The sequence below is a fragment of the Rana temporaria genome, chromosome 5, assembly GCF_905171775.1.
Source record: "Rana temporaria chromosome 5, aRanTem1.1, whole genome shotgun sequence".
Lineage (NCBI taxonomy): Eukaryota > Metazoa > Chordata > Amphibia > Anura > Ranidae > Rana > Rana temporaria.
The window spans coordinates 425,681,650-425,703,348 of NC_053493.1; the positions used below are offsets into that span (position 1 = coordinate 425,681,650).

The following is a 21,699-nucleotide window of genomic DNA, read 5'->3' on the forward strand; positions in this document are numbered from 1 at the left end:
GGGGAGGAAAGACCACGTTCTCCGCCCTGGCCAACTGTTGGGGAGGGACGATGAACACCTTATCTCCCTTCTCCCCCTGTATCTGCTGCTGGGGAGTGATCGCCACCTTCTCACCCTGAGCCTCCGGAACTGCCACAGGGGTGGGGCAGAGGTCTTGAACCCTCTGTCTGGTGACCAGCGCTTCAGCTGGGGAAGTTCCTTGCAACTCCACAGATACTGCTGTTGGTGATGGGCAGAGCACAGTGAAGTGTGGCCCCGATACCAGCTCTTCTGCTGGAGGCTCCTCAGGTTGTTCTTCCTCAGCAGAAAAGTCTATCAAATCCCATGTCTCTGCAACTGGTGTCTGGGGGTAGAGGCTCACCATCTCCTGTGCGTGGAACCCAGAAGATGCTATCGGTGCTGGGCAGAGGTTAGCAGCTCTCTGCCCTGCCGTCAGCACTTCATCTTTGGGAATGGCAATATCCAGATTTTCCATGTTGGAGGAGAAGGCCTGGCTCGCAGTCTCTGCTCTAAATCATTCCAAAGGAGTTCTATTGGGTTGAGGTCAGGACTCTGTGCAGGCCAGTCACGTTCCTCCACCCCAAACTTGCTCATCCATGTCTTTGCTGGAGACTGGAGATACAAGGAAGGGGGGAACCAGAACTGGAATCAGAAACAAGGGGGACAGGTACAAGGCGGGGTCAGAAATACAACTTACAATGAATCGGCAAGCAAGTCTCTGGCTAGCAGTCAAAACACTGAAGGGTAAAGGAACAGTAAAAGAGGAACTAAATACCCTCCCACCTGCTGGTGGACACTGGCACAACAACCCTCCACCCAGGGAGCCGCAGTGCCACCACTAGGTAATCCAGTTCCTGAAATGTCTGACCATTCTTCCAGAAGTGCATTTGTGAGGTCAGGCACTGATGTTGGATGAGAAGGCCTGGTTCGCAGTCTCCACTCTAGCTCATCCCAAAGGTGTTCTATCAGGTTAAGGTTAGGACTCTGTGCAGGCCAGTCAAGTTTCTACACCCCGAACTCGCTCACCCGTGTCTTTATGGACCTTTAATAGTGCACTGGTGGGCAGTCATGTTGGAACAGGAAGGGGCCGTCCCCAAACTCCTCCCACAAAGTTGGGAGCATGAAATTGTCCAAAATATCTTTGTATGCTGACGCCTCAAGAGGTTCCCTTCACTGGAACCAAGGGGCCAAACAAACCCCTGAAAAGCAACCCTCCCACACCATAATCCCCCCTCCACCAAATGGTTTGGACCAGTGCAGGCCAGTCAAGTTCCTCCACCACAAACTCGCTCATCCACGTCTTTAGGGACCTTGTTTTTCAGGGGTTGGGCTTGGCCCCTCAGGGATTGGGCTTGGCCACTTAGTTCCAGTGAAGGGAACATCTTGAGGCATCAGAATAACAAGACAGTTTGGACAATTTCATGCTCCCAACTTTGTGGGAACAGTTTGGGGACGGCCCCTTCCTGTTCCAACATGACTGCACACCAGTGCACAAAGCAAGATCCATAAAGACATGGATGAGTGAGTTTTGGGGTGGAGGAACTTGACTGGTCTGCACAGAGTCCTGACCTCAACTCTGCTTGAATTCAGCACAAAGGTTTTCTATCGGGTTGAGACCAGTCAAGTTCCTCCACCCCCCAAACTCGCTCATCCATGTCTTTATGGACCTTGCTTTGTGCACTGGTCCAAATCATTTGGTGGAGGGGGGATTATGGTGTGGGGTTATTTTTCCGAGGTTGGGCTTCCAATGAACTAAGACACACCAAGGCATTTTGGACAATTTCATGCTCCCAACTTTGTGGGAGGAGTTTGGGGACGGCCCCTTCCTGTTCCAACATGACTGCACACCGGAGTACAAAGCAAGGTCTGAGGTCTGGAAAATGAAGGAATTAAATAAAATGTTTTATTTGTTTTCACAAACAAGTTATTTCTCACACACGGCATACTTGCAATTACACCCCCAAAACACACCTCCTGCCCCTCCCGAATAAGGGGACACCAAAGGTGTGAGACTTTTTCACAGCCTAGATGCATGGAGAGGTCCAATATCCAAGGAGCACCTTTGGGCTTTTTAACCACTTCCATACACCTTCCTGCCCAGACCAATTTTCAGCTTTCAGCGCTGTTGCACTTTGAATGACAATTGCGCGGTCATGTGACACTGTACCCAAACTACATTTTTATCATTTTGTTCCCACAAATAGAGATTTCTTTTGATGGTATTTGATCACCTCAACGATTTTTATTTTATGCTAAAAACAAAAACAAAAAAAGACTGAAACATTTGAAGAAAAAAACAAGTTTTTTTTGTTTCAGTTACAAAACGTTGTAAATCAGTACGTTTTCTCCTTCACTGATGGGCACTGATAAGGTGGCACTGATGGGCACCGATTAGGTGGCACCAATGAGGTGGCACTGATGGGGTGGCATTGATGGGCACTGATGATGGGTACTAATATGCGGCACTGATAGGTGGCACTGATATGCAGCACGGATGGGAACAGATGGGTGGCATGGATGGGCACAGATGGGCAGCATGGATGGGCGGCACAGATAGGCGGCATGGATGCGCACGTATAGCCGACATGGATAGGCGGCACGGATGGGCACTGATAGGCGGCATGGATGGGCACTGATAGGTGGCACAGATGGGAATGGATGGGCACTTATAGGTGGCACTGATGTACTGTAATGTGTTGTACTAATGGATGCCAATCAATGCCAAACAATAATGCCTGCCAATCAGTGATGCTTACTGTGGGCACTGATTGGCATCCATTAGGCATCCATTATGCATTTCTGATTGGCATCCCTGATGGTCTAGGGTGGCATACCTGGTGGTGGGCATCCCTGGTGGTCTGGTGGCATCCCTGGTGGTCCAGTGTGGGCATCCTCAGGGGGGCTGTGCTGATAATCGATCAGCACAAACCCCCCCCCCTGTCAGAGGAGCAGCCGATCGTCTCTCCTCTACTCGCGCCTGACAGACTCGAGTGAGGAAAAGCAGATTACCGTATTTATCGGCGTATACCGCGCACTATTTTGCCCTGAAAATCAGGGCAAAATCGTGGGTACGCGATATACGCCGATACCCGCTTTCCCGCCACGAGTTTGAATACTGCGCCGGCATATACCGAGCGCAGTACACTCGTGAATCTTCTGGCAGTCTCTGCGCCTCTTGCACTGACGTCCTGAGCGTACAGGACGTCAGCGCGACAGTTGCCCAGCCTCCCCGAAGATTCACGAGTGTACTGCGCTCGGTATATGCCGACGCAGTATTCAAACTCGTAGCGGGAAACGAGCGGGGAGGACGCGAGGACGTCGCAGAAGGACGCCGGACCCGCCGAAGAGGACACCCGACCCGCCGAAGAGGACACCCGACCCGCCGAAGAGGACACCCGACCCGCCGAAGACGGATGCCGGACCCGCCGAAGAGGACACCTGAAGCCGCAGAAGGACGCCGGACCCGACGAGGCCGCCGATGGACGCCGCGCAAGACACCAAAACTAAGTACAAACGTTTTTTCCACAGGATTGGGGGCCACTTTAGGGGTGCGCGGTATACGCGGGAGCGCGTTATACCGCGATAAATACGGTACCTGTTTTTCCTGTTTACATCGTGATCAGCCGTGATTGGACACGGCTGATCCGTCAGAGACTCTTTACCTAGATCGGTGTTGCAGGGTGTCAGACTGACACCCTGCAACGATGATCGACGCTATGCGTGCCCACGGAGGGGCGCGCAGCAGCTCAATATCCTGAAGACGTCATATGACGTCCAGTCAGGATATTGAAACCACTTTTCCGCCGTCATTTTGCTATATGGCGGGCAGCAAGTGGTTAAGGAGCAAAAATTACACATCTAATTTCCTGACTACCTGTCACGTTTTTGGAGGCCCCCGGAGCACCAGGACAATGAAAACACACCCACAAAATGAACCCATTTTGGAAAGGAAACACTCCAAGGTATTTTCTTTCAGGCATAACGAGTATTTTGAACGTGTTATTTTTTTGCCACAAGTTTTTGGAAAATGTGGAAAGAAAATTAAAACGTAATTCTTTTTTTACAAAAAGTTGTGACTTTATAAGATATTTCGAACACACGGCACGTACACACCAAGAATGACACCCCAAAATACATTCTGCTCCCCCTCCTGAGAATAACGATACCACATGTGTGAGATTCTTTTCACAGCCTGACCACATAAAGAGGACCAAAATGCAAGGAGCACCTTCGGGTATAAATGACACATCTAAATTTTCTGACTGCCTATCACGTTTTTGGAGGCCCTAGAGACGCCAGGAGGCTGCATCGGCAGTTGTGCCATACGCTTTCTGTTTTCTGATGAACGCTCTCCTTGCCCGGCCCGGTCAGTTTAGGTGGACGGCCATGTCTTGGTAGGTTTGCGGTTGTGCCATACTCTTTCCATTTTCCGATGATGGATTGAACAGAAGCTCCGTGAGATCTTCAAAGCTTGGGAGATTTTTTTTATAACCTAACCCTGCTTTATACTTCTCCACAACTTTATCCCTGACCTGTCTGGTGTGTTCCTCGGCCTTCATGATGCTGTTTGTTCACTAAGGTTCTCTAAAAAAAAACTCTGAGGGCTTCACAGAACAGCTGTATTTTTACTGAGATTAAGCACTTCAATACCGGGCTTTAAAACCCACCTCCATACCGGGCCCATTCTGGCACTTCTCTCCTACATGTACAAATCATCATTTTTTTGCTAGAAAATTACTCAGAACCCCCAAACATTATATATGTTTTTTTTAGCAGACACCCTAGGGAATAAAATGGCGGTCATTGCAACTTTTTATCTTGCACGGTATTTGCGCAATCATTTTTCAAACGCATTTTTTTTGTAAAAAAAATAGTTTCATGAATTAAAAAAATAACAAAACCGTAAAGTTAGTCCACTTTTTTTTTAAATATGAAAGATGATGTTACGCCAAGTAAATAGATACCTAACATGTCAGGCTTTAAAATTGCGCACACTCGTGGAATGGCGCCAAACTTCGTTACTTAAAAATCTCCATAGGCGACGCTTTAAAATGATTGCAGGATACAAGTTTAGAGTTACAGATGAGTTCCAGGGCTAGAATTGTTGCACACGCTCTAACGCACGCGGCGACACCTAACATGTGTGGTTTGAACAATGTTTACATACGTGGGCGGGACTTACGTATGCGTTTGCTTCTGAACACGAGCTACCGGGGACAGGGGCGTTTTAATTTTTTTTATTTATTTATTATTTTACTTATTTATTTATTTTTTACACTTTTTTTTCGATCGCTTTTATTCCTATTACAAGAAATGTAAACATCCCTTGTAATATGAATAGTGTGTGACAGGTCCTCTTTAAGGAGAGAGGCGGGGTCAATAAGAACCTCCCCCTCCCCCCACATCTCTCCTCCAGGCTGGAAAGAATTAGATCGTGAAAAAAAATTCACAGATCTCATTCTTCTTACTAGCCGCAATTGCGGTTTGTTTACTTACGGGTACCCGGGCGTGACGTCATCACATTGCGCCCGGGCCTCCGACGGTCATCTCTATGCTGCACATCCGGTGGACGGCGATCAACTCTCTGGGCCCCCGATGGCACGGGAGAGCCCGGAGAAGCACCGGATGGTGGTGGGAGGGGGGGGGGGCGTCCCCTCCCGCCGCCTATAAGAACGATCAAGCGGCGGAACCGCCGCTATGATCGTTCTTACGGTTCGCAGGATCGCCGCCTGAAGAAAATGATATCGGAATGATGCCTCTAGCTGCACCCATCATTCAGATATCACCGCACAAAGTCCAGGACCTCATATGACGTCCCGCAGTGGCGGCTGGTGCTGAAAATCTTGGAAGAAACTGAAGACATCTGGGAAAAAAACATCAACTGCAGCCTCACTGTGCTCATCAAATGCACCACTTAACGACCGCCACGCGACGATATACGTCGGCAGAATGGCACGGCTGGGCATATGGGCGTACAGGTACGTCCCCTTTAAGATCCCAGCCGCGGGTCACGCATGCGCCATAGCCGGCGCGCTCGTGACTAGGTTGTGAGCTCCGTGCCGGTGGGACCCGCGGATCTGATCGCTGCCGGGTGTCTGGTGGAGCACAATTCCCACCCCCGGCTTGTGATTGGAGAAATCATAAATCCCGCTTCTTGTATCCAATCACTGAGCTGTGATTCGTTATTACAGCACAAGCTGATTTTTGGGAAGGAGGGGTGTCCCTGAATGGTAAGTTTGGAATTGTGGTTGTAACGGGAGTCACTATAGGGGCACAGGGCGAATGAGAACCCCACTATGGTCTGTGCTAGTCACATTTAATGCGGTATAGATATTGTATACCATGGGGTAGATTCAGGTAGCAATTGCGTCTGCGTAACCATAGTTTCGCAGCGCAATTTCTTACTTGCGCCTGCGTTTCGAATGCTCCTGATTCAGGAACCTCGTTACGCCGACTGCAGCCTAAGATATGACTGGTATAAGGCTCTTATGCCAGTCATATCGTAGGCTGCATTCTTACGATGACCGCTAGGGGGCGTTCCCGTTGTGGTCAGCCTAGAGTATGCAAATTGCATACTAACGCCGATTCACAACCCTACGCGAGCCCTGCGTACGCAGTTTACGTCGTTTGCGTACGTCGGTTTTTGCGTAAGGCTGCCCCTGCTAATAGCAGGGGCAGCCAATGCTACGTATACCCGTCGTTCCCGTCGCGTTTTTGAAAATTTATGTCGTTTGCGTAAGTGAATCGTGAATGGCGCTGGACGCCATTCACGTTCACTTTGAAGCAAATGACGTCCTTGCGACGTCATTTACCGCAATGCACGTCGGGAAAGTTTCCCGAAGGAGCATGCGCACTACGTTAGGCGCGGGAACGCGGCTAGTTTAAATGATCCACGCCCCCCATGGGATCATTTAAATTGCGCGCTCTTACGCCGGGCATTTTTCAGGAGCGCCCACGCAATTTACGGAGCTACTGCTCTGTGAATCAAGCGTAGCGCAGGTAATTTACGGAGGCGCAGCGGCAAAACTGTGCGCTGCGCCTCCGTAAGAACTGCGCAAATGTACCTGAATCTACCCCATTGTATATATATTGTGTGTTGGCTGATGTGTACTATTAAGCTTGCTGTGATGAGGTGGGGCATTCTATTGTCTATTGTGCTAATTAAGTCTGCTACTGTGGTGATGTGGATTGGAGCTTGGTAGACAGTCTGGCTCAGGGGCGGACTGACAACTCATGGGGCCCCCAGGCAATAGGAGATTTTGGGGCCCCCGGGCAATAGGAGAATATGGGGCCCCCAGGCAATAGATTATGGGGCCACTAAGTATACAAGCACACAGAAACAGTATACACACACAGTATACATACACACAGAATACACACAGACACACAATATACACACACAGTATACATACACACAGAATACACATACACACACTGAAAAGGTACTGGAGAGGCGGGGCAGATAAAATCTTCTATTTTTTTTTTAAACATTGATTTTTATATACTGTCCCTGGTTTTACTGAGGCAGGAAACCCTGATGGGGCCCCCTAGTGGCATGGGGCCCTCGAATGGTCAGTCCGCCCCTGGTTCTGGCTCCCAAGATATTTCATTGTGCTATGCTAATTGACACTGTATTGTGTGAAAGTCTATTGATGCTAATATGTGTTGTGATTTAGCACACTCTAAAGATCAGACGTCTGACTTATGATCACTAAAGGAATGTGTATTGTGTAGCAGGTGAGAATAGTTTATCGCGGAGTCACAATGTCTGTCTAAGATGTGGATTGAGGGGGACTCGTTAGTACCCATTGTATGATGTTGTGGGTGGAGTGTGTCATTGTCCCTTTGATTACTGCAGCATGCTTTTTGGTTGCTAACTGTATAAAAAGCCTGAGATTTACCATTAAAAGATCTATCTGTTTGGAACCAGAGAACAGAGCTGTGTGTCTCGTTATTCTGGGGGAAATCCAATGTGTCCCGTCTGCTGGATTGTGGAGGGTCGGAAGCTGTCGTGGGTTGGTGGAATGGAATATCGTAACGGCGTTAACCCCTGACCGTTACAGTGGTCACCCTAGTCCTCTGTGGTCCCCGCTGTCTCCTGGGACCTGTGTGTTTCTTAGAAGACAGCGGGGGGGGGGTGGAGTGACACCCGTGGCAGTCAAATTCCGGAAGTGGGTGCAAATACCTGTATAATACAGGTATCTGCACCCCCTCTCCCCTGAAAGGTGCCAAATGTGACACCGGAGGGGGGAGGGGGGGTTCCGAAAAGCGGCAGTTTTTGTGCGGACCTCCGCTTTAAGTGATTATATATCATCACTTCTTAGATTTATTTCTATCTCATATAATAGTTTCAACTTTTAAAGGGGAGTTCCACCATGATTTTTTTTCCTCCCAAAAATAAAAATAAAAATAAAAAAAAATGTGAAAAAAAAAATGTGGAAAAAATGTGAAAAAAAAAATGTGAAAAAAAAATGTGAAAAAAAAATGTGGAAAAAAAATGTGGAAAAAAAATGTGGAAAAAAAATCAAAACATTTATACTCACCAGAAAGGGTGGTTGCTATGCGGAAGTAGCTCTTCTGCCTCTTCCTCCACCGCGGTTGTCTTCTTCCTCATCCTCAATCACGGTGTCTTCTGGTGAATGGGGCGCGCTGCCTTCTGGGAACTGTGGGCCAGATTCTCAAAGGCGTTACGACGGTGCAACGCCATTTGCGCCGTCGTAAGTCCTAATCTGGCCCCGGGTATCTATGCGACTGATTCTTAGAATCAGTTACGCATAGATACCTATTAGATCTGACAGGAGTAAGGCTCTTACGCTGTCAGATCTTAAATGCAATTTTTTTCCCGCCGCTAGGTGTCGCATCGTCGTTTTCCCCGTCGTCTATGCAAATTAGCTAGTTACGCGAGATTCCCGAACGTACGCGCAGACGACGCAGTGATTTTACGACGTTTCCGTAAGTGTAAACTTGCCCCTGCTATAATGAGGGGCAAGTTTACGTAGGTCCGTCGTATGCAATGTTAAGTATGGCGTCGGGTCAGCGTCGTTTTTTTTCGTCGTTTACGTAAGTCGTTCGCGAATACAACTTTACGTCAATGACGCTCACGTCGCGTCATTGACGTTTTCCGTCGTGAGCTGGAGCATGCGCACTGGGCTATTTTTCCGCCCGGCGCATGCGCAGTTCGATCGGCCCGGGGGCACGCTTAATTTAAATACAAGCCGCCCCCTTTGAATTACGCGGCCTTACGCCGGGCCAATTACACTACGCCGACGCAAATTACGGAGCAAGTGCTTGGAGAATACGGCACTTGCTCCAGTAATTTGCGGCGGCGTAGTGTAAATGGCTTACGCTACGCCACCGCAGATTCTACAAGAATCTGGCCCTGTGTGTATCTGCCCCATTCACAAAGCGCCGTGCGAGTCGCGCATGCGCAGTAGGAAAAGGGCAGGGAAGCCACGAAGGCTCCACTGCCTGTTTCCCTTAGTCAGGATGGAGGCGGCGCCGGGACCGAGCGATCGCCGGCAGGGGGCCCATCATCGCGGGCGCCTAGGACAGGTAAGTGTCCTTATTAAAAGTCACCAGTTGCAGTGTTTGTAGCTTCTGACTTTAAAAAAAAATAATAATCGCGGGTGGAATCTCCGCTTTCAGTTGCATTTGTGAACTTTCGCACGATATTCCAATATTTCCAGTTTCCCCCGAATTATATCATCAGATAAAGACAAAAGACGAAGATGTGACAGGAGAACAGGGAAGGGTTCTGACTCATCTGTAGGTTTGGATCCCACAGCCGGCAAGTCCCAGCAAGAGGGGAGGGGGAGGGGAAAGGTGGTGTATATAAGATCTGCTATGAGGTATACGGAGGGTGGGGGCCACACATTGTACGTCTTTCTGTCTTGTTGCTGTAGTGAGGATCGGGGTGAGGATCAGTGATGAGGTCTCTGCTGATCTTGGGGGGTCTCGTGGTCTGCGTGCTGCTGGTGACCCCATCTGATGGTGACCAGACGGAGTACCGGGATGGAGGAAAGGTGAGTCCCCGGGGGGGGGGGGGTGTACGGTGTGGGGGCTCCTCACATCCAGGAACATTCCATCCCCATCACAAGACCTTCTATAGACACAACTAGAAATGTCCATAGAGATCAATTCCTAGTTATCACCGAGCAATGTTCTGCAGATCTATAATAAGGACAATGTATCAATACGTATCTGTCATGTATGTATAATAATTACAATGTATCAATACGTATCTGTCATGTGTGTATAATATTTACCATGTTCTGCAGATCTCCAGAGAAGTCTTCACAATGTATCAATATGTATCTGTCATGTATAGTCTGGTTATAAAATATCCATCCAGTTTAACCAGAAGGAAGGAAAACAAATGATACAAAACTACACCTACAGATGATCCAGAGGAAAGCAACCCCCCCCCCCCCCAGGCAAAGTATGATCCAATTTTCTCCATCAGGGGAAAATATTCCCTCCTGATCCTCCAATCAGATATTCTCTGGATCAACTTCACCTACATGGGCTTTGTTTCTGAGAGGACAGGTGCAGGAACTCGCCCCCCTTCCCTAGGTGACAGCCATAGGTGTGCACACAGGGTGTGCTGGGTGTGCCTAGGCACACCCTAATCCTGAGGATTAATCCCCTGCAGCAGCTGAAAGTCGGCTTCCACTCCCCTTCTCCCTCCCGATGGGATTCAGCTGCCACAGGAGGAAGATGTAACAGTAAATGCCGCCCCTCCTGTTCCTCTTGTATCTGGTGTCCCGACCCCATGTGTGCTTCCCTGGTTCCCCAGACAGTCCCACATCCAACAAAGAGACGTCCCCCATATCCAGCAAAGAGACATCCCCCATATCCAGCAAGAGACATCCCCCATATCCAGCAAAGAGACATCCCTATTATCCAGCAAAGAGACATCCCCCATATCCAGCAAAGAGACATCCCCCATATCCAACAAAGAGACATCCCCCACATCCAACAAAGAGACATCCCCATATCCAGCAAAGAGACATCCCCCATATCCAGCAAGAGACATCCCCCATATCCAGCAAAGAGACATCCCCCATATCCAGCAAAGAGACATCCCCCATATCCAGCAAAGAGACATCCCCCATATCCAGCAAGAGACATCCCCCATATCCAGCAAAGAGACATCCCCCATATCCAGCAAAGAGACATCCCCCATATCCAGCAAAAAAAAATCCCCCATATGCAGCAAAGAGAAATCCCCCATATCCAGCAAGAGACATCCCCCATATCCAGCAAAGAGACATCCCCCATATCCAGCAAAAAGACACCCCCCATATCCAGCAAAGAGACATCCCCCATATCCAGCAAAGAGACATCCCCCATATCCAGCAAGAGACATCCCCCATATCCAGCAAAGAGACATCCCCCATATCCAGCAAAGAGACATCCCCCATATCCAGCAAAAAAAATCCCCCATATCCAGCAAAGAGAAATCCCCCATATCCAGCAAGAGACATCCCTATTATCCAGAAAAGAGACATCCCCCATATCCAGAAAAGAGACATCCACAAGCCCACATCCAAGCTGCATTACCAAACACAGCCATATCAATCAACATTGTCAATTTAACCCCAAAAACATATTTATACATGGAGATCATATCCCCCCTTATGTATTTATACATGGAGATCATATCCCCCCCTTATGTATTTATACATGGAGATCATATCCCCCTTATGTATTTATACATGGAGATCATATCCCCCCCTTATGTATTTATACATGGAGATCATATCCCCCCTTATGTATTTATACATGGAGATCATATCCCCCTTATGTATTTATACATGGAGATCATATCCCCCCCTTATGTAATTATACATGGAGATCATATCCCCCCTTATGTAATTATACATGGAGATCATATCCCCCTTATGTATTTATACATGGAGATCATATCCCCCCCTTATGTAATTATACATGGAGATCATATCCCCCCTTATGTATTTATACATGGAGGTCATATCCCCCCTTATGTATTTATACATGGAGATCATATCCCCCCTTATGTATTTATACATGGAGATCATATCCCCCCCTTATGTATTTATACATGGAGATCATATCCCCCCCTTATGTATTTATACATGGAGATCATATCCCCCCTTATGTATTTATACATGGAGATCATATCCCCCCCTTATGTATTTATACATGGAGATCATATCCCCCCCCCCTTATGTATTTATACATGGAGATCATATCCCCTCTTATGTATTTATACATGGAGATCATATCCCCCCCTTATGTATTTATACATGGAGATCATATCCCCCCCTTATGTATTATACATGGAGATCATATCCCCCCTTATGTATTTATACATGGAGATCATATCCCCCCCTTATGTATTTATACATGGAGATCATATCCCCCCCCCCTTATGTATTTATACATGGAGATCATATCCCCCCTTATGTATTTATACATGGAGATCATATCCCCCCCTTATGTATTTATACATGGAGATCATATCCCCCCCTTATGTATTTATACATGGAGATCATACCCCCCCTTATGTATTTATACATGGAGATCCTATCCCCCCTTATGTATTTATACATGGAGATCATATCCCCCCCTTATGTATTTATACATGGAGATCATATCCCCCCTTATGTATTTATACATGGAGATCATATCCCCCCCTTATGTAGTTATACATGGAGATCATATCCCCCCCCTTATGTATTTATACATGGAGATCATATCCCCCCTTATGTATTTATACATGGAGATCATATCCCCCCTCCTTATGTATTTATACATGGAGATCATATCCCCCCCTTATGTATTTATACATGGAGATCATATCCCCCCTTATGTATTTATACATGGAGATCATATCCCCCCTTATGTATTTATACATGGAGATCATATCCCCTCCTTATGTATTTATACATGGAGATCATATCCCCCCTTATGTATTTATACATGGAGATCATATCCCCCCTTATGTATTTATACATGGAGATCATATCCCCCCTTATGTATTTATACATGGAGATCATATCCCCCCCTTATGTATTTATACATGGAGATCATATCCCCCCCTTATGTATATATACATGGAGATCATATCCCCCCCCCCTTATGTATTTATACATGGAGATCATATCCCCCCCTTATGTATTTATACATGGAGATCATATCCCCCCTTATGTATTTATACATGGAGATCATATCCCCCCTTATGTATTTATACATGGAGATCATATCCCCCCTTATGTATTTATACATGGAGGTCATATCCCCCCTTATGTATTTATACATGGAGATCATATCCCCCCCTTATGTATTTATACATGGAGATCATATCCCCCCCTTATGTATTTATACATGGAGATCATATCCCCCCTTATGTATTTATACATGGAGATCATATCCCCCCCTTATGTATTTATACATGGAGATCATATCCCCCCCCCCCCTTATGTATTTATACATGGAGATCATATCCCCTCCTTATGTATTTATACATGGAGATCATATCCCCCCTTATGTATTTATACATGGAGATCATATCCCCCCCCTTATGTATTTATACATGGAGATCATATCCCCCCCTTATGTATTTATACATGGAGATCATATCCCCCCTTATGTATTTATACATGGAGATCATATCCCCCCTTATGTATTTATACATGGAGATCATATCCCCCATATGTATTTATACATGGTGATCATATCCCCCCTTATGTATTTATACATGGAGATCATATCCCCCCTTATGTATTTATACATGGAGATCATATCCCCCACCTTATGTATATATACATGGAGATCATATCCCCCCCCTTATGTATTTATACATGGAGATCATATCCCCCTCATGAGATTCCCCTCAATGTGTCCATTGTGTCCCCTGGAGGCGGGTACAGGAGTCATACTGGAGGCGGGGTCTTGGCATACTGGTCATTACTCCCTATGACCCTGAGCCCCTCCCATTCTGTCATCAGACCCGCCCATGTTTGTGCCGTGATCCCGGTCCTTGTCATCACCGAATGATAAATCTGTGTTTTATTCTGTAGAAGTCGATGGATTCCGGAGATCCGACAGTCCCAGCAGAACCCAGCGAGATCCCCATAGAGGAGATCCCCATAGAGGAGAAACCCGCACAACTCCCGTGCTGCCGATGGCCATTGAGGAAGCCTTGCAAGGTAAGAGAATGGAGGTGACACTTTGGGGTCTATTTATAAAAGAATCTCCATAACTATTGGTCCAGCACTACTCCATGTACATTCCTTCTGTACGAGGGATCCAGCGGGGGTGAGGATGGGGAAACATCGAATGTTCTTCAGGTGTTTTCTCTTTGGGACGAATGTTCTTCTGAATATAAATAATATAAATCAGCGGGCGCCGGATGGAATGAGGACTAATAGATTATGAAATGGATATAAAAGTATTATACATGAAATAAAAGTGTGGAGAATTCAGAGAAGAAACACTTTGTGATGATCCAGAAGCAGTAGAAAAAGTGAGAACTCTGGAGCTCCTCCCACTTTTATTCCATAAAGTATTTTTGTGGGCGGAGGAATCTGTTCCTTCCTTTTTTTAATCAGCCGGTTGGCCGAACAAAAAAACACGGCTCGTCTTTGGTCATCTTTATTGGATTACAATTAGATAGATGAGCCACAAGATAATAATCCCATAGACTGGTGATGATGACTGTGCAGCGTCCCACTCAGGACATGTGGGAACTGCAAAAGTATTACTTCTTTGTCATTGCTATATTGCATGTCATTTTGCATTGTATACCTGTGGTATCCCTGTTCATAGGCTGGTCAGGTGTGCTTCATACTTCCCACCACAAGATGGGGATAGCACCACTCTGGGATATCTATCCCAGCTCAGGCTTATCTGTGGTCAGTTGTTCAGTACAGGAAGCAGTGTGCAGAGGGAAAGGGGAATGTGAAGGTGAGAGAAGGTCAGTCCAGAGAAGGGACAAATTGGAACTGCTCAAATCAAAGGATAAAAGCCAGTAATCGGCAGCAAAGACCTTTGAGTATAAAGGTGAAGGATTTATTAGCCTCCGGCAACCTCACCCATGTCACTGGATTCAAAAGAGACCAGGAACAAGTAAGCATTATACTGAACCACAGCCTGAGATCCAGGCCTACTAAAGCCTATCAGCAGTGGATCAGCAGAACTCCTCTATTTACCCAGAGACTGTATTCTAACTGGATGTTTGTACTGTAACCAAAACCACACAGTAAAAGTTGTGAGTTGTATTCTACCACTGTCTACCTCATTCTTCAACATTGCTACTACAACTGGTTGTACCACCATTAACGGTACTGGCGTCACGACAAATATCATCAAGGGACCCAGCCGCCACAAGCACTCTAAACACCCCTGTCATCACGGGCACCTCAACCACCATCTTGGCTGGCGTTTCCCTATCGCAGAGCGTGCCCCGGAGGATTTCGTGCTATCTTCCCTTTTCACTGTGCGACCGGCCCAGGGAGGCTTTCTGCTAACCGTGAGTAAACCGATGAACTGTATTATTGCTGTCTCTCATCGGCCCACCGTGCACCTCACGTGTTCCCCTGCGGTTCTGGCTCGTCGCATAAAAATTTGGCGTCACGAACAGGATTATTACCCCTGCGCCTTATCTAAAAGACTGTCGCATCAGAATAAGCCTCTTTGCTTTATTGAGAGACTATTTACTTATTGCATGCTGTGTGGGGCCACAGAACCGTTTAAATGGTTTAAAAGTTGCATGGAAGTGTTATCCCAGTTATCAGCATAAAAATCGCAGCATTCAAAGTGAGAAAATCGGACGTTTGTGTGTTAACAAAACCGCTTGCGGTATTTGAATTGACTGTTTCCATTCACTTAAAATGGCTGCCGGAGACCTTCTTGTTGAACAATTCCTGCGCCATCACTGTGGATAAGTTAGTGACACCCCCTGAAGAGCGGGAAAGTTTGGTGCCACCCATTTATGCAAAATTGTCCGGCCAGCCCGCCTTACCTTTGCTGTGTCAATCCTGGGAGGAGAGCGTGACAAACGCACGCCCCAGAAGTCGCGAGACTTCGCATGCGAGCAAAAGAAGAGAAAATAATCGCATTGCTTGCCGTCCGAGCAGTAATCGCAGCCTGTCAGGTGCCTCTACTAACTATAAGGAGCACTGATAGCTGGAACTCTGCCAGAGACCCAAAATCAACATTGCTGCAGCATTGTATTCAGCTGGCATTAAATTCTTAAAGGGCCATACACCCGCAAGACAGCGGTTGCCCATAGCAACACCGCACAAAAAGTGTCTAAAAACGCATTTGACTTACCTAACTAGAACTCACCTGCTGTTACCATGTCTGTGCAGGAAGATGATGTGCAGCCTGACCTCAGCGGACCCCCTGCATCAGCCGCAGTCAGTCCCAATGCAATACCAACCGCTGCAGCACCAAGCTTAATGCCTTTAATCATGCCTTATTATTTTTGGGCCCCCTGGTTCCCACGATATTCTGGGGAAATTTATACTTTAGGGGACTTTAAAGAAAAAATTCTGGCTATGTTCAGATTGTACCCTGTATCCTCAGAGCAACAGATGGAGATTCTTTTTGCGCAATTGGAAGGAGCTGCGCTCAGAGAAGTGAAATCTTGGCCGAGCTCAGAGAGAAAGACCATGGAGCAGATTTTTGAACGTCTCTACACCACCTTTGAACCCAGAACCGTGTCAGAGGTCAAGATGAGGTTCTTCAGCAAGAGACAGCAATCTGGTGAGTCACTCAGAGACTTTGCATTATCTTTGCAGGAAGCCCTTAGAGCTGTTGTCCAAGTAGACCCCCGTGAGGCAGAAAATCAGGACAAAACCCTGAAAGAACAATTTATTGAAGGCGTCGATACAGACAATCTAAAGAGCCAACTAAGAATGTTAGCCGCCCAACATCCAAGCGCTACCTTCTTAGATTTTAAAGAACTAGCTATCAGCATACTGGGAAAAAGCCCACCAACAGAACCTGTTAGATCTGTTGACGTGCCTGTATCACAGCTGGTTACCCCTGTAAAGTCTTTACCTATAGTCAGTCAGGCAACCCAAGCTCCAGTTCCTGACGCAGTTGCTGCCTTGACGGAGCAAGTCCGTTTTCTGACTAAAAGTCTGGAGAAAGTCCACCAAAAATTGGAACAATGGGAGAAACCATTAATGCTAGAGGATGAGAAACCTGTGTCCAGAAGACTCTTCCCCTCTAATTCTAGAGAGACTTATTCCAGAAATTCTGGCGGACGCCCCCCTGACCACACTAGTACCCCTAAGCGGCCTATCTGCACGTACTGTCACAAACCAGGCCATACAGAAGCATCCTGCTGGCAGTTAAAACGGGAAGCCCCCGAGGCCAAGGACCACCCCTCGGGAGGTAAACCAATAGGTCCAGAAGATCCCCACTGGATGCCAAGATACGTTGGATCCCGTCCTGAAGTGGCACTTCAAATAAATGGAGTTCCTTTTGTTGCCCTAGTTGACACCGGATCCCAAGTCACCACCATCCAACAAGCAGCCTTTGAAAAATACTGGGATCAAAATCAGCTTACCCAGCCTCCAGAATCCTGGCTGAGTCTCATAGCCAGTAACGGCAAACCCATACCAGTCCATGGTTATTGGGAACCTACCATTCAAGTAGGAGGAACTACACTACCTCGACAAGGCCTTATTGTGGTACGAGTCAGAGACAATAACCCTAACCCTCCAATAGTCCTAGGAATGAATGTCCTCAGGAACTGTTATGTTGAGATGCTAGAAGCCTTGCACCAGTTAGTGCCTACTGCCTCTCCTGATTCTAAGAAGGTGATCCAACAAACCATCCGTGTACTAAATGCGCAACAGAGATTCACCAATGAAAAAGGAGAAATTTGCTGTGCCCGCATCCGGGATAAGCAATCTGTGATCCTCAAACCCAACACCGAAACTCTCTTGTGGTGCCGAGCTGTAGTCGGAATCCAAGGTCAAGACTACCAAGCCCTGGTAGAGCCTGTTGTTTTGGAAGACTATCCTCTAGTTAGAGCTGCAAGTAGTAACAGTCTCTGAAGGTAAAGTGCCTATACGACTCCTAAACTTGAGTGATAGCAGTGTAACACTAACAAAACACCGTCCTATTGCACAGCTAATCCAAGTCACTTTTCAAGATGTCATCAGTGTGGCTACAGCTACCACAGAGCAAATTACCAAGAGACAGAACCCACAGGACCAAAATGTAAACACATCCTGGTGGAAAGAACTTCATGTGGGAGATGCTTCCACACCAGCAAACCAAATAGAGGGAGTGCTAAAAATTGTGAAGGAGCTTCACCATGCCTTCAGTAAGCATCCCACAGACTATGGAGAAGTGGATATTATCAAGCACTCCATTCCTACAGGTTCACACCCACCGATCAAGGAGAGATATCGGCCTATACCACCAACTATGTACCAATCCGTAAAGCAAATGATCCAAGAGATGAAGGACTCCAATGTCATTACATAGTTACATAGTTACATAGTTACATAGTTAGTCAGGTTGAAAAAAGACACAAGTCCATCCAGTTCAACCTCAAAAAAATAAACAAACAAAATAAAAAACACAATACAATCCCATACACCCAACTCCATACCCACAGTTGATCCAGAGGAAGGCAAAAAACCCCAGCAGAGCATGATCCAATTTGCTACAGCAGGGGAAAAAATTCCTTCCTGATCCCCCGAGAGGCAATCGGATTTACCCTGGATCAACTTTACCTACAAATCTTAGTACTCAGTTATTTTATGTACATTTAGGAAAGAATCCAGGCCTTTCTTAAAGCAATCTACTGAGCTGGCCAGAACCACCTCTGGAGGGAGTCTGTTCCACATTTTCACAGCTCTTACTGTGAAAAAACCTTTCCGTATTTGGAGGTGAAATCTCTTTTCCTCTAGACGTAAAGAGTGCCCCCTTGTCCTCAGTGTTGACCGTAAAGTGAATAACTCAACACCAAGTACACTGTATGGACCTCTTATATATTTGTACATGTTGATCATATCCCCCCTAATTCTCCTCTTCTCAAGAGTGAATAGATTTAGTTCTTCTAATCTTTCCTCATAGCTGAGCTCCTCCATGCCTCTTATCAGTTTGGTTGCTCTTCTCTGCACTTTCTCCAGTTCTCCGATATCCTTTTTGAGAACTGGTGCCCAAAACTGAACTGCATATTCCAGATGAGGTCTTACTAATGATTTGTACAGGGTCATTAGAGACAGCCATAGTCCATGGGCTGCACCTCTAGTCCTTGTCCGTAAAAAGGATGGTAACATCAGATTCTGTGTGGATTACAGAAAAATTAACCAAATCACCCACAAGGATGCTTACCTTTACCACGCATAGAGGAATCTTTGACAGCTTTAGGATCTTCAGCCTACTTCTCTACCCTTGATTTAACCAGTGGATACTGGCAAGTACCCATGGCACCTGAAGATCGTGAGAAGACTGCATTTACCACCCCGATGGGCCTATTTGAGTTCAACCGCATGCCTTTTGGACTTTGCAATGCGCCCGGAACCTTTCAAAGATTAATGGAGCATTTTTTAGGACACAAAAATTTTGAAACCGTCCTGTTATACTTAGATGATGTCATCATCTACTCCAAATCTTATGAAGATCACTTGAAACATTTGGCCGAAGTTTTTCAAATCCTCATTAAACATGGACTCAAAGTCAAACCATCTAAGTGCTATCTACTGAAGACAGAAGTCAAATACTTAGGGCATATTGTAAGTTCTGAAGGTGTTAAACCGGATCCAGAGAAGATAGCCGCAGTCCGGAATTGGCCTACTCCTACTACAGTGAAAGAAGTGAGGAGCTTTCTCAGTTTCGCAGGATACTACAGACGCTTTATTCCTCATTTTGCCCAAATTGCGGGGCCAATATTAGAACTTCTGAGAGGACATCCTAAGAGGTACCAAAAGTCTCCAATACCAGTTGAATGGAACACAGAAAGAGAAATTGCCTTCCAGCTCCTAAAGAAGAAGTTAACAGAACCACCAATCCTATGCTATCCAGATTACCAGCAGCCATTTAATCTTTACACAGATGCTAGTAAGAAAGGTCTGGGAGCTGTCCTGTCGCAGGTACAGGAAGGAAAAGAAAGAGTTATTTCCTACGCTAGTAGATCTCTTAAAGGTACTGAAAGAAACGACCAAAACTATAGTTCCTTCAAATTGGAATTCCTTGCACTCATGTGGGCTGTTACAGAAAAATTTAAAGATTACCTTGCCGCAACACCATTTGTGGCCTTCACAGATAACAACCCGCTAGCACATCTTAATACCGCCAAGTTGGGAGCATTGGAACAAAGATGGGCCTCACGCCTAGCTAACTACGATTTCACCATAAAATACAGAACAGGAAAAGCAAATGAAAATGCGGATGCATTATCCCGTCTGCCTACCCAAGAAGACCCTACTACACAGGAAGATGTTTGGGAAGAGGTAGAAATGCCAGCTTTTTACCAAAATTTTGCCCAACAAGACATTATCACCATCAAAGGAAGAAAAGTCCTTAACCTTCAACAACAAGTGGATCCAAGATCCCAAGTGGACAAAGAAAGGTGGATCAAGCTGCAAAATGAAAGCAGAGTGTTGGGAGAGCTGCAAGATTTCTTCACCAGCGGAAGAACACCTGAAAGAATTCGCAGAAGAAATGCTGATCCAGAATTGTCAAAACTTTGGAGACACAGAAAACATCTCTTCCTACAGAAGGGCCTACTATTAAGAAGAACTTTAGACCCAATTACCTCGGATTGTCTATACCAAATCTTAATACCACGCCGAGATGCAAGAATCATTCTTGAGATGTATCATGATCAATCAGGACACTTTGGCGTGCAGAAGACAGAAGCCACCATCCGTAGAAGATTCTACTGGATTGGGATGAGAGGAGACATTGAAAAGTGGTGTCGAGAATGTTCCACCTGTGCTGTTGGAAGAAATGAAAAACATGACCAAAAAGCACCCTTACATCCCATTGTAAGCCGAACACCGCTAGAAATAGTTGCAATTGACCATGTGAAGCTGGAACCAAGTCGCTCAGGTTACACATGCGCCATGACCATCATTGATCATTATACCAAATTTGTTGTAGCCGTACCTGTCAAGGACCTGACCGCTAAAACAACTGCAGATGCCTTCTGGAAACATTTCCTATTGCCATATGGATGCCCAGAAAGAATCCTTACAGATCAGGGATCTGCCTTTGAGTCGCAACTCTTCAAAGAACTGTGTACACTTCACAATTGCCAGAAAATCAGGACCACAGCCTACCACCCCCAAGGCAATGGACTCTCCGAAAAAATGAACCAAACTTTAATAGAGATGTTAAGAGCAGTACCACCTGCTACAAGAAGTGATTGGCCTACTCTATTGCCTCAATTGATGTACACCTACAATAACACCATTCACTGTTCTACTGGGTATACACCTTACTATCTCATGTTTGGCCGACAAGGTAAACTACCTGCTGACCATACTTTGGGCGTACAAGTGCCTGATGCAATCAACCCTCTACCAAAGACTGATTGGGTGAGTGAGCACCAAAGACGTCTAATTGATGCACAAGAAATTGTTCAACATCGCATGGAACGTGCTCATGAAAAGCAACAAAGAGATTATAACCAATCTGCCAAAGCAGAACCTCTCAAAATTGGTGACCATGTATGGTTAAAAA

The 21,699-nt window shown here is 46.3% G+C and overlaps 1 protein-coding gene across 7 annotated transcripts in view; it reads left to right on the top strand.

Moving 5' to 3' along the window:
• The window catches only part of LOC120941731 (zonadhesin-like), a 138,804-nt gene that overhangs the window by 24,932 nt on the left and 92,173 nt on the right, over positions 1-21,699 (top strand). For 6 of the 7 annotated variants that reach the window (XM_040355356.1, XM_040355355.1, XM_040355357.1 and 3 more), the window contains exon 4: positions 14,064-14,192. In XM_040355356.1, coding sequence (XP_040211290.1) covers positions 14,064-14,192 — 129 coding nt within the window. Of the gene's footprint in view, positions 1-9,835; positions 10,023-14,063; positions 14,193-21,699 lie in introns of those variants that run through there. The other variant, XM_040355358.1, reaches the window with a different exon arrangement.